A 12,738-nucleotide genomic window follows, 5' to 3' on the forward strand; every position below is an offset into this window, starting at 1 on the left:
CAGCCTTGTTGCCAGTAGAGGACAATTCCAATTTATTCAGCTCCTTCTTCAAGTCTTCCACTCGTAGATCCTTAAACTTCATCGTAGTATTATCGTAATCTCACTTCCTACACCAATTGTTACGTTCTTGGGTTTTACTAAATCCCGTGTAGACGTTGTTTTATTTCCCGATACAATTCGTACCAAATAAAACGCAGGTTCTTTCGGAGTACGATTATTACAATGATTTTATTCACACAATTTTACTTTGCACTTTACTTTACACGACGGTTTCAATTCGCGATCAGATTCACAACTGACTCACTGCCTTTCCATTCCCTCTATTTATATGAGCCCTGCCTGTCGCTACAGAAGTTTCTAGACGATCTGGTAACACCTAGATCACGAACAATCTACCAATGCAACAAACACATTGAGTAACAATAACAACAACAAACTTACTGAGTGAACAATAACAACAACAAACTTGAGTAAACAAACTTACAATAACAACAACACATATACAGGCGAGGGAATAACAAAGAAAGAGGAATAACAACAACACATATACAGGCGAGGGAATAACAAAGAAAGAGGAATGTCATTTAACAAGAATTGTCCGACAATAACAAAATAGAAAATGAAAGAGGAAATGGAAGGATGTAGAAAAATCTATACAGTGGTTGTTGTTGTGAAGTTATTCAAATAAACTGCGTAGTAGAAATTTACGTTACAATTCAAATTCTTAAATTAACGGAATTCATCTAAATTAACTTAAATCTAAAGTTATATTCGTAACAGTATAATAATAAGTAATTGTATTGTAATACTCTAACCAAGTTCGATATGACATTTTTGATTTATGTAAAACGACCCAGCAGGAAAATTTTGTACACATTATATTGAAATAAAAAATACGATAATACAATTTGAACTTTACGATATATAGGGAACCAGAAAAAAAATAAAACACCATTTGTGAAATGTTTGACATTTATTTTTGATATATTCCCAAATCTGCAGACGATGGAAAAATAGTGCAGACGCGCTACGAAATCTTTTTTGAGCTCGGCTTATGGGACAAGTGTTTTGTAACAAGCCTGCTATGTAGTAAGCAGGCTTGTTACAAAACGGTTGTCCCTTAAGCCGAGCTCAAAAAAAGATTTCGTAGCGCGTCTGGCTTGTGCGCATCTCCTCCAATTTGAAAAACCACGTTCCAAGACGTTGTTTTCTACTAGGTCTTTCCATCTAATTTCTGACCTTCCCCTACTACCGGAACCATCAGTAGGGTCGCTTTTATATGCCTTTTGAGCTGGGGCATTCGCATTCGTTCGCACAACATGGCCTAGCCACCGTAGTCGCTGCAACTCAATACGAATGACTATGTCGATGTCCGCGTATAAATTGTAAAGATCGTGGTTCATTCGACGCCAATATACACCGTCGACGCAGATCTTTCGGAGAATTTTTCTTTCAAACACCCAAAGAGCTGCCTCATCTGCTTGTGCAAGTACCCATGCTTCAGATCCATATTTCAGCACGGATAGTATCAGCGTCTTGTAAAGTGCCATACTAGCATCTGTTAGCCATCACAATCCTTCTCCGAATTTCAAAACTGATGTCATTCGTTTTATTTATGGCGGCACCAAGGTATTTAAAATATTTAACTACCTTGAAGCTGTAGTTCTCAAGTTCCACGGTTAGTCCGAGTCTACTGGACGTCTTGCGCATTGATACCATCAGATTGGTCTAATCGCCGTTTACTTTGGCAGACTCCTTCTCAATTTTTTCAAAGGTGGCTCTTCCCGCTCGCAATGTTCGACCCATTATATCGATGTCATCGGCGTAGGCGAGTAACATGTGTTGTTTGGTGTACAGAGTGTCATTTCTGTTCACCTGCGTCCCGTATGACCTTTTCCAACAGGATGTTAAAAAGATCACACGATGAACTGTCACCTTGTCTGAATCCTCGTTCGGTATTGAAGGTCTCCAATAGGTCCTTTCCGACTTTAACTGCTGACCTTATGCCACTTAAAGTTATCCTGCAAAGCCGTATTAATTTTGCAGGAATACCGAACGTAGACATGGCTTTAAACACCTCTGTACGGATAGGGCTGTCGAATGCGGCTTTATAGTCGACGAATAGGTGGTATGTGTCGATGTGTTTTCGTGGGTCTTTTCCAGGAGTTGGCGCAGAGTGAAATGGTGGATTTTTTAGGCCTGAAGTTATTGACCATTGGCTTCAATCTGTGTGAACCACAGCTCATTGGATATAACTTGCTATCCAATGAGCTGTGGGAGGAAGGCTAATTCCTCTTAATCGTCTTGTCTCCTTTTTTGTGCACGGGACACAGGATGCTGAGGCTCCAATCATTGGCTTGCATTCCTCTAGCCAAATTGTTCTAAACAACTGGTGCATGCTCCTGACCAGCATCTGACCGCCAGTCTTGAATAGTCCGGCTGGTAACCCATCGGCACCTGCTGCTTTATTGTTCTTCAGCTGATAACGTCTATTCTGACGTCATGTTGACTAGGTGGTATACACTATATACCGTCACCGAACCGAACCTTGGCTGCTACAAGGTAGTGGTCCGAATCGGTATTCGCTCCTCGAATCGATCGTACATCTAGTACACTGGATGAATGCCTTCCGTCTATCACAACATGATCAATTTGATTTTTTGTTGCTTGATCAGGAGAAATCCAGGTGGCCTTGTGTATATCGAGATGCTTGAACCTGGTGCTGCTTTGCTGCCGCGAAGTCAATAACCATTAAGCCGTTGTCGGATGTTTCTTCGTGAAGGCTGAATTTTCGGACGGCTAGTTTAAACCAAGGGTTTTTCCGAACTTTCAAGGCTTGGGAACTATGCATTTCCACCACTGTAATCAGCTCAACGAAGACTATTTACCGTACTACTTTCATACAGATTCCGAGTGGAGCCCCTAAACTTCACTTTTGCCGATTATTTGCTATAAATATGTCATGACAAAAATATTCTATTCTAATAATCTATATGTGTTTTATTTGCATATACTTTTGAAACCACGAAATGGCTAACACTTATATATAAAATAGTAAACATTATCCTAATAATACAATTTCATGTGTGGCTCGCGTACTTCAGTGTTTAATCTATGTTGAACATTCATTGCAGTGTGATAACACATTCTGTTCACTCTGGTATATATATTTTTTGAATTAATATTAAGGACCTCAAATGACTGACTTATTCTTCCTTTGATACAAAATCATAATTTATTATTAAAAAATTAAATGTTCATTTTGGTTTCATACATCACAACAGTTTGACAACACTGCTTAATGTATAATGACATTCACTATGAATTAAGGACACAATGTTACACAGCTGTTACTTGTTTATGTCCGGTGTTGGTTGTTCATACAGTCGTTGCCTATAGGTTCGTTCGTTTACTTTCCCAGTAATATTTACTCAGTAAGAATTTGCAGAGAGTAAATACGAATTTTTCCTTTTCAAGAGAGAAAACTGCAAAAAGTAAACGAACAACATCCAGTAAAAAGATTGTTTCGACACAGCTGATTAAAACAACAAACAAATTGGCGCAAACTATAAGACAGCATTTTTATTAGAAAAATGGATAACAAGCGGAAAATTGATGTTGTTTGTTCCCCATAAACATTTAAAAGGGTTGTGACCTGTTATTCCTGTATCTGCAATTGATATGGGGGTGGACATAACCGATGGTGTTCCAGACATGTTAGGGATGCACACTTTTTTGTTTCGATTTGGAAACTAAAAAATCGTTCGCCAATTACTCTTATTTTTAAATACTTGCGTTTTCTTCATCCATTTTGGTATTTAATGATACAAAATCAAAATAAAATTCACAAAACAATCAATTTTCTTGAGAACAATTTTTTGTTTGTTTACAAAACATAACAAAACATCTGATTAAATATCAGCTGATGGTACAAGAAAATTCTTACTGAGTAAATTTTCCTTGTAAGAATTTGCAAATACTCAGTAACACAACTGTCAAATCTGCTCTCTCAATTCACTCTCTTTTACTGGACTTTTGGGTAAACGAACAACATTTTGTAATAATTTGTACAAATTCGTACAAATTATTGAGTAAACGAACGAACCTTATATCAATTTAATTTTTTGTTTCATTTTTATTTCATTTTAAGAAATGACAACATATTCCTGGGCTAATGGCCTGGTAAAAACTCTCAAGGATCCCACTACCCATATTATATCAAATAGTTTGGCTGCTGTCATACAAGATAAATATGCCAAAGCAAAACATCATTATCTAGTATTGCCGTTCGAAGACATACCCTCAATATTTAATGTTAGTTCAAGTTCAAAAGGGGAAGATGTGAAGATTTGGAATCTAAAAGATTGGTGTGATCAGAAATAACGTAATGGTCTTCTGGGAAAATTACTGGATCAATTTCGGTGCTTTTACTTCAAGGGCTTTTATTGTAATCTAGTCTTTGTGGTTGATAGGAATTTATAAACGGCAATAGCAAATGAGCATCATATCGCTCATTTGCTGCAAGACAGACATAACTAAAAACACGATTGTGCAGAAAATGAGCGATATGATATTAATAAAATTTTGTATTCCATTTTCCGGGACAGGATCATAGAAATGCATGAAATTTCCCAAGGATACCAATACCTACCAGTGGTATACATTTTAGATCAATTTTCCTCTATCCGATCCTACCAATTACAAAGACTAATTTATAAATAATGACGATTGCAAAATTTTCGCACCTCTCCCTCCTTTTTTGGTTCATAAAAGTTTAAAAATTCTATTGGATTTTTAAATTCAAGTTTAATATCTTACTCATCAATTCACTTTTCCAGCTCACCCAACAAAATCTTCCTCTTCTACAAGAAATGCATTTATTGGCCTTAAATGTAATTGAAGTTAAAGGCGAAAAGAAAGATAACTTCCTGATAGGTTTCCACAATCAGCCGAGTATGCAACGTTTACATTTACATGTAATATCCAAGGATTTTATATCGGATTGCCTGAAGACCAAAAAACATTGGAATAGTTTTAATACGGCATTATTTTTGAATTATGAAGGTAATTAAAAATAAGCAGATTTTCCACACACAACGAAAATTTAAATGAAAAAATACTTTGTTTTTCAGATTTAATTACCCAACTAAAGGAAAATGATAAGGTAAAACGTTTGGATAGTAGCACCTTGAAAGAACTTGGCAATATGGAATTAAAGTGCAATCAATGTTCATATGTAGCGAAAAATATACCCACGTTAAAACAACATTTATTAGAGCATTATGAAAAGCGTAAGAAAATGAAGGAAGAATAAAAAGCAAGAATGGAAGAGAAATTCGCAATTTTTGTCTAAGGAAGTTCCAGAGACTATATAATGCTTAAAATACACACCTACAAAACTGGGAATGGCCTTTGAAAATTCGTAAAATAATAGGCCGGTGATGACCATTGAAAATACCTAGTTGTGGTCTTTTGAAAATCCTTTAAAAACCTAAGAGCCTTTTAAAAAAACTTGAAAAATCCACGCATTAAGGGCAGAATGTAATCTTTTAAAATATTCTTTAAAAATCTAAGCCTTCAGTGCGAATTGTCTATTTCTTTAAAAAAGTCCAACTCTGTTTGAAAGTTGTTTGAAAATCCAATATTACAGAGCTCATCATGGTTCTTAAAAAAAAAACATACACTTGCAGGGCTAGTTATGTGTCTTCATCCTTATGGCTAATGAGGATATATACAATTTGATTCGGTAAAAATTTTGCCTCATCGAAATATTGGTTTTTAGAACCCATGTTTCTTTCTTTCGAAGATGGCGAATATCGATCCACTCCTTCGGGTACCTCCCCACAAAGAGTCCAAAGTTTCAAACATTTATACGTCAAATATCGGGCGAATGGAATGTCCGATTTGACCCAAAGTTTGCACACCGTTATATCTTTACCAATCCTAGATCAAGCCCGAAGATTGGACCCATTAGTCCACTCCCTCTGGTACCTACCCCACAAAGCGTCAACATTTTCAAACATTTATACGTCCAATATCAGGCGAATGGAATGTCCGATTTGACCCAAACTTTGCACACCGTTTTATATTAACCTATCCTAGATCATGTCCGAAGATGGAACCCATTGATCCCCTCATTCTGGTACCTCCCCCACCAAGTTTCAAAAATTTCAATATTTATAAATCCAATATCAGACGAATGGATTGTCTGATTTGACACAAACTTTGCATACCGTATTATCTTTACCAATCCTAGATCAAGTAGGAAGATCGGACCCACTGGTCCACTCCATCTGTTACATCCCCCACAAAAAGGTCAACACTCCATCTGTTACATCCCCCACAAAAAGGTCAACATTTTCAATATTTATAAACCCAATTTCAGGCGAATAAAATGTCCGATTTGAACCAAACATTGCACAATTTATAACCTTTACCAAACCTAAATAAAGCCCGAAGATGGGACCCATTGGTCCACTCCTTCTCGAACCTCCCCCACAAATGGTCAGTATTGTGTAAAAGTTCATTTTTTAACGGAGTGTCCGATTTGAACGAAACTTTGTACCACCTACTACCTTAACCAAGTATAGACGAAGTCCAAAGATCGGAACCATAGGTCCACTCCTGCTGGTAAAAATTGTCAATAAATGCAATATCAGGCGAATGGAAAGTCTGATTGAAGCTAAACTTTGCATAACCTATTATCTTTGCCAAGCCTCGATCAAATCCGATGATGAGACCCAGTAGTCCCCTCCTTACGATACCGGTACCCTCACAAAGGGTCAATATTTTATAAACATATAAATTTCATATGAAGCGAATTGAAGAGCCGATTTGATCACGTCTTTGATACAAATATATATCTTATATAAAATCTGTGTTTAATTCCAGAGATGGCCTGTCAGAAACAGTGACGTAAATGACATACATTTCCGACGTATAATACATACGTCAGAAACGTCGGAAACCTACCCAAATCCATTAGGTTTTTGACAAAATAGCTATTTCCTTTAATCAATTTGGAAATTACGCATGCTTTACTCAAATCCATAAAAAATTGAAAATTTTCTTCTCAAAAAAATTTAGAAATTTTTATCAGTTCTAGCAAGGAATAGTCAGATATATGTAAAAAAAATATATATTCTTGAAAATAACCTTATTTGCTGATAATATTGAAATAAACGACGTTTACTACATTTATTACATTTTATACAGGTATATGACGTTATCGACGTTTACACCTTTTTGACGGTCGAAAACCTAAAAATTCGTCACACGGACCATCCCTGTTTAATTCCGAAGACCTCCACAAACCATAGGTCGGGGGTATATATCCGTCGGCAACATCGACTGACACTTTTTTCTTGTATTTTTTTTTAAAACTTCCGTGTATCTCAAATTACTCAAACTTTTGTTATCATTTGTTGTTGTTTCTTTTTATGTCATTGTGTATGTGTGTGAGTGTACATGAGGGCCTTGAGTAATCTGAAAACAAAAAATTAACACCTTCACGTGATAATCGTCATATCACATGCATTTTTTTTTGTTAATTACCCAAAACAAAAATCACCTGCCTTTTTGGGCTTATGTAGAATAATGAACCCTTTTTAAATTTTCCTAACAATTTTGCCAAAATTTTTGAGAACCCAAATCCAATAACAATTTTACTTTTAATTTAAAGAGAACTTTTTTATTATTATATAAGACATCTATAATACATGGAAACGAAAGAAACAAAAAATCTGCGTTCTTTTTTGTTTTGATACTGATTGTTTAACACAGAAAAACAAATAAAAAGAGAACAGAACCGAACATGAAAAAAATGAATTTCACTTGTTTTGGGGAAATATTAGTCTATTCAATTATTATTATTAATAGTAATATTTGTGTGTTACTTCCTCATGTTATCTATATATTTCTCTTTTCTGTTATTTGTGTGGTTATTTGTTTTGTTTTTTTATTAATAATGTTTTTTATTTTATTTAAAGACAACAACAACAATAATACATACTTTTTTCTTCTTCTAAATATTAATTGAAACTAAAAGAAATACACACTTTTTTTTAAAAAAAAGTATAATAGTGGGGGGGTCTTTTCTTAAACTTAAAGCCAAGGCTTTTCTTTTTTTTTAAGATGGAATTCTTTGTTTTTTGGTCACTTTATCCTCAAAATGTTAGATGAATAACCGGGGAAAAGGAAAAACAAATTATAAATTGTAAAATGAAAACAAAAATATACACAAGAAGTTTTTTCTTTCAACACTAATAATTTTTTGCTGGCGCTTTGGCTTAATATTTGATTATTATCAGAACACATTAAGAATAATACAAATATATAAGCTAAGAGTAGCAGTATTGGGTTGTGTGATTAGCATTGTTTCTATTGTTGGGGGTGATTCGGTATTTTGCACGTGCACCTCCTCCTTCTCAAGCCGATGGCGAATTTACTTCTTGTGGTGGTAGTTCTTGTGGATTTCAGGCTTGATGTTGTAAACATATTGCAAGATTTCTTGAATGACGGGTTCCTTGCGGGAACCGATGGCACGTTCCATATCGGCCAATTTGACGCGGGTATCGGCATCGATTTTGGCAGCTACACCTTCGCGGGAACCCATGTGCTGCAAAAGAACAAAAAATGGAAAGAGTTAAGATTTATTTCCAAAAGTATTAAAAAAATAAAAAAAAACGTTTCCCCAAGTAGACATGTCCAAAATTGATTTTTATTAAAAAAATATATAGCTGAATTCAACATTTCAATAGAAAACCATTGCTGAATTACTTTATCTAAAAAAATGGTGCTGAATGTGATTTTTGTATAGAAAAAAGTAGCTAACATTCGCATTCAGCACAAAAAAATTAAATTTCCAATAGAAAACCATTGCTGAATTACTTTATCTAAGCAAACAACTTTTCTGAAGTAACTGACTTTCGCATTCAGCACGTTGCTGAATTACTATATCTAAACAAAAAACTTTGCTGAATATGATTTTATATAGAAAAAAGTAGCTGACTTGCATTCAGCACAAAAAATTACAATGCTCTGTAGAAACCCTTTGCTGAATTACTTTATCTAAGCAAAAAACTTTTCTGGATGTGATTTTTGTATAGAAAACAGAAGCTGACTTTCGTATTAGCACAAAAACTTTTAAACTTTCAATAGAAACCCGATGCTGAATTACTTTATCTATAAAAAAAACTATGCTGAATGTGATTTTTGCATAGAAAAAAAGTAGCTGACTTTTGCATTCAGCACAAACAAATTAATTTTCAATAGAAAACCGTTGCGAAATTAAGTATATCTAAACAAAAAACTATTCTGAATATGATTGATTAATAACTTTCGTATTAAGCACAAAAAATTAAATTTTCAATAGAAACCCGTTGCTGAATTACATTATCTAAGCAAAAAAGTTTGCTGAATATTTAATTTTTTATAGAAAGAAGTAGTTGAGTTACGCATTCAGAGCAAAAAAAAATCGTCGCTAACTAATTTTTCTATAAAAACTGCTACATTAAATTAATATTTTTATAGAAAACTTGCTGAATTCGCGTAAGTCCTGTTGATATGAATTTTGTCAAAATTGCTAATTACTGAGAGAAGATCGTGGCAATATTTATTTTTTTATAGAAATTAACTTTATCTTTTTATAGAAATTAACTTTATCTAGTTAATTTATCTGCTGAATTAACTTTATCTAAACAAAAAAGAAAAATATATTTCTAAAGAAAACTATGTTTGGTTTTTTTTTTTTAGAAAACCGTTTCTGAAATAACTTTATCTAAACAAAAAAAAACATTGCTGAATATGATTTTTAATCACTACAGCTAATATTTTCTAAAGAAAACTTTTGGTGAATTCGAATATTTTTCCAACGAATATATAAATTTGTGGCTTTTTTCATAGAAACCCGTTGCTGAATTAACTTTATCTAAACAAAAAACATTGCTGAATATGATTTTTAACCGCTAGAGCTAATATTTTCTAAAGAAAACTTTTGCTTAATTCTCGTTTTTCAACCAATATATAAATTTGTGGCTATATTTTTTATAGAAACCCGTTGCTGAATTAATTTAATGCTATAGCTAATATTTTGTAAAGAAAACTTTAGCTGAATTCGAATATTTTTCCAACGAATATATAAAACAGTATGCTGAATATGATCACAAAAAAATTTTTTTTAGTATAAAAAACTTCGCTGAATTAACTTTTATAAAATAAAACATTGCTAAACGCATTTCAACAAATGTCAGCTGAATTATTTTTTTCTAAACAAAAAAACGTTGCTGAATTCACTTTCTTTACAGCAAAATTTACCGAATTCATTTTAATTAAAGAATATTATGAAACTGAATTTATTTTTTATTTTTAATAAAATAATCGAAAAATGTTTACTGATTTGAATTTAGCTGAATTTACAATTTTCACAGAAGATTGTCGTTGGATAATTTTTTTCATGTAAAAAAATTTCTGAGTTTACTTTTTCTAACGAAAACCACTGCTGAATCGAGTTTTATTAAATATGGTTATAGAAAATCGTTGCTGAATTGACTTTTATTAAGGAAACAATATAGATGTGTTGTTGATTTTATATATACCAAACAAATGTTGGCTGAATTTCCCATTACCGCAGAAAATGTTCGCTGGTTTAATACTATCGTATAAATAAACTTCGCTGAATTAGATTTTTCTAAAGATCACGGCCTTGTGGCTAGGTTCCCACCTATAAAAAAATAAATAAATTGAAAAACATTCCTGAACTAGAAAAAAATAATAGCTTTTTGAAAACATAGCTCAAATTGAGTTGAGAATAGCTTTGCTGAATTGCCTTTCTTGTTAATTTTTTTATAGAAAGCAAATTAAACCAAAAAAATTGTAGTTGAATTGGAATTCACTATAGTAAAGCATTTTTTCTTTAAACAAATATTTTGGAAGTGTTTTATTCGTTTGAAAATATTAGCTGAATGAGGTTTATCTTTGAAAATATGAGACAAAATTTAGTTTGCTGACAAAAGTCTTTGCTGAAATGAATATTCAATTCTGAAAAAGTTTGCTGAATTGAAATTTAATATTGAATAACGTGGGTTAATTATTATTTCCCAAGATAAGTTGCCACTGGTGTAAAAATCAGCTGAATAAATTTTATTGTGCATAAAATTTTGAAACTATGGAATTAGCTTTTATATTCAAAAAATGCTTTGCTGAATAGGATTTGCAAGGGATGAACTTTTTTTAAATACTGCACGTAAAGACTGTCTTTTGACTCAAGCTGTCTGTTCCTATGGGCACACAATTTTTTCTCGAAATATTTAATCTGCTTGATTTACAAAAGGTACTGAGACTATAGGAAGTAGAAGATGTAGGAAGCCGATGTCAAAGTCTGGAGACTATTTAATATCTTCCCACTCCATTCATTCCCATTATCCACCTACCATGTCAATCGTATTCGCATCTAACTAGGGCAGCGTTTTCAAATCGAAAAATGGAATATTGTATTCAAGATCGAATAGGAATATCCAGATCCCGACTTTAAAAATATTATGAGTGCAGATTCAGAGCTATAGTTTTGTTGTGTTTTTACACGATTTGAAACTATTCGGAAATTTGTGTTCCTTATACGACATGGGGAACACATTTTGTGTACCCAACTTTTAGCAGTTTTAAGAAGATGACCTTGTTTTCTATAATAAATAGATAAAAAATAAATAAATCTCAATATTCACTGTGTAACTGATAAGGAAGAAAACACATACCAAACCAGTCTGCTTCCAAATGTTCCATCCTACATTCTATATGCAAATCTATTAATTGCTTTCTCCTCTTTGAATTTTAGTTCGCATAGCATTTTCTACTTCTTTCCATAATTCTTATAAATTATAATTTGTTAACCTATTTTCAAATAATAGAGTCATACATTCTCAAATTTGTTGAGCAGTTATAAAATTGAAAATCTCTACACCACCATGATATTATTTGGTAACATCCAAAAAAAGAGCCTTCTCCACCCCCTTCTTCACTACCCTACACTCCATATACACATTGACCCCCTTCCATACTGTTGTTTTTGTTTTTTCTTTGGTTCATTGGGTTATTACCTTGGCTTCAAATTCCTTGAATTGACGTTCCCTTTCTTGGCGATATTTCTCAATTTCTTCGGTAGCTTCATCCTTGGCTTGCTTCAATCTTCTTGCCTTGCCTGTGAAAAACAGAAAAGAAAACAATAAATATATTAATTTTTATTAATAAAATACACCATCTTTTTATATCTGTAATTATTTTTCATCCATCATAAGCTTTGGTGGTTATCATGTGACCCAACAATAGCTGTCAGTCAGTAGTAACACCATACAATTACGTTTTTTCTTCTCCCTCTCTCTCTTTCCCCCTCCATCAACTATTATAACTTCACCAACACAATGACACTTGTTTTCTTATTGGAATTCGTTTTTTGTACATTAATTTCACTTGCAGAATTGTGCAAAATAATTCCTGTCCTTTTTTTGGTTTTGTGTCTACTTACGTTTTCTTGCTTCTGCAACTTTTTCGGCAGCCTTTTTCTCAGCGGCCAACAATTGTTGGATACCTTGGGTTTGGCTGGTCATTTTTTGTATTTGCACTTGTATTCACTACACAAATTGAGAAAAAATCGGGGGGTAAAAAGTTCCAAAACTGCACTGTTCACAAGACAAGTAGATAAATACAAGTGACGATGTTCGTCGTGGAATGTGAAAAAACGAAAAA

At 33.4% G+C, this 12,738-nt stretch overlaps 2 protein-coding genes across 2 annotated transcripts; one reads left to right on the forward strand and one right to left on the reverse strand.

The window, feature by feature from the left end:
• Positions 1-4,152: 4,152 nt before the first annotated feature.
• Positions 4,153-5,314, forward strand: LOC133333873 (aprataxin-like protein). Its single transcript, XM_061542183.1, has 3 exons — positions 4,153-4,314; positions 4,839-5,064; positions 5,133-5,314. Exons 1-3 carry the CDS (start codon positions 4,153-4,155, stop codon positions 5,312-5,314), a joined length of 570 nt encoding a protein of 189 aa, XP_061398167.1.
• Positions 5,315-8,437: 3,123 nt separating this feature from the next.
• On the reverse strand, positions 8,438-12,651 carry LOC133333876 (V-type proton ATPase subunit G). Its single transcript, XM_061542186.1, has 3 exons — positions 12,518-12,651; positions 12,093-12,193; positions 8,438-8,617 (listed from the first exon to the last, which is right to left on the reverse strand). Exons 1-3 carry the CDS (start codon positions 12,597-12,599, stop codon positions 8,444-8,446), a joined length of 357 nt encoding a protein of 118 aa, XP_061398170.1. The 5' UTR covers positions 12,600-12,651; the 3' UTR covers positions 8,438-8,443.
• Between the last annotated feature and the right edge of the window lie 87 nt (positions 12,652-12,738).

The sequence above is a fragment of the Musca vetustissima genome, unplaced genomic scaffold (assembly GCF_032173495.1).
Source record: "Musca vetustissima isolate MV318-11 ecotype Yass unplaced genomic scaffold, APGP_CSIRO_Mvet_v1 utg65054, whole genome shotgun sequence".
Taxonomy (NCBI): domain Eukaryota; kingdom Metazoa; phylum Arthropoda; class Insecta; order Diptera; family Muscidae; genus Musca; species Musca vetustissima.

Excerpts from the sequence above, each read along its gene's own strand:
- LOC133333873 (XM_061542183.1), top strand. The coding sequence starts at position 4,153 with ATGACAACATATTCCTGGGCTAATGGCCTGGTAAAAACTCTCAAGGAT. Across the intron at positions 4,315-4,838 it reads ACATACCCTCAATATTTAAT|CTCACCCAACAAAATCTTCC; the intron begins GTTAGTTCAAGT and ends TCACTTTTCCAG. Across the intron at positions 5,065-5,132 it reads ATTATTTTTGAATTATGAAG|ATTTAATTACCCAACTAAAG; the intron begins GTAATTAAAAAT and ends TTTGTTTTTCAG.
- LOC133333876 (XM_061542186.1), bottom strand. The coding sequence starts at position 12,599 with ATGACCAGCCAAACCCAAGGTATCCAACAATTGTTGGCCGCTGAGAAA. Across the intron at positions 12,194-12,517 it reads AGTTGCAGAAGCAAGAAAAC|GCAAGGCAAGAAGATTGAAG; the intron begins GTAAGTAGACAC and ends TGTTTTTCACAG. Across the intron at positions 8,618-12,092 it reads TCAAGGAATTTGAAGCCAAG|CACATGGGTTCCCGCGAAGG; the intron begins GTAATAACCCAA and ends GTTCTTTTGCAG.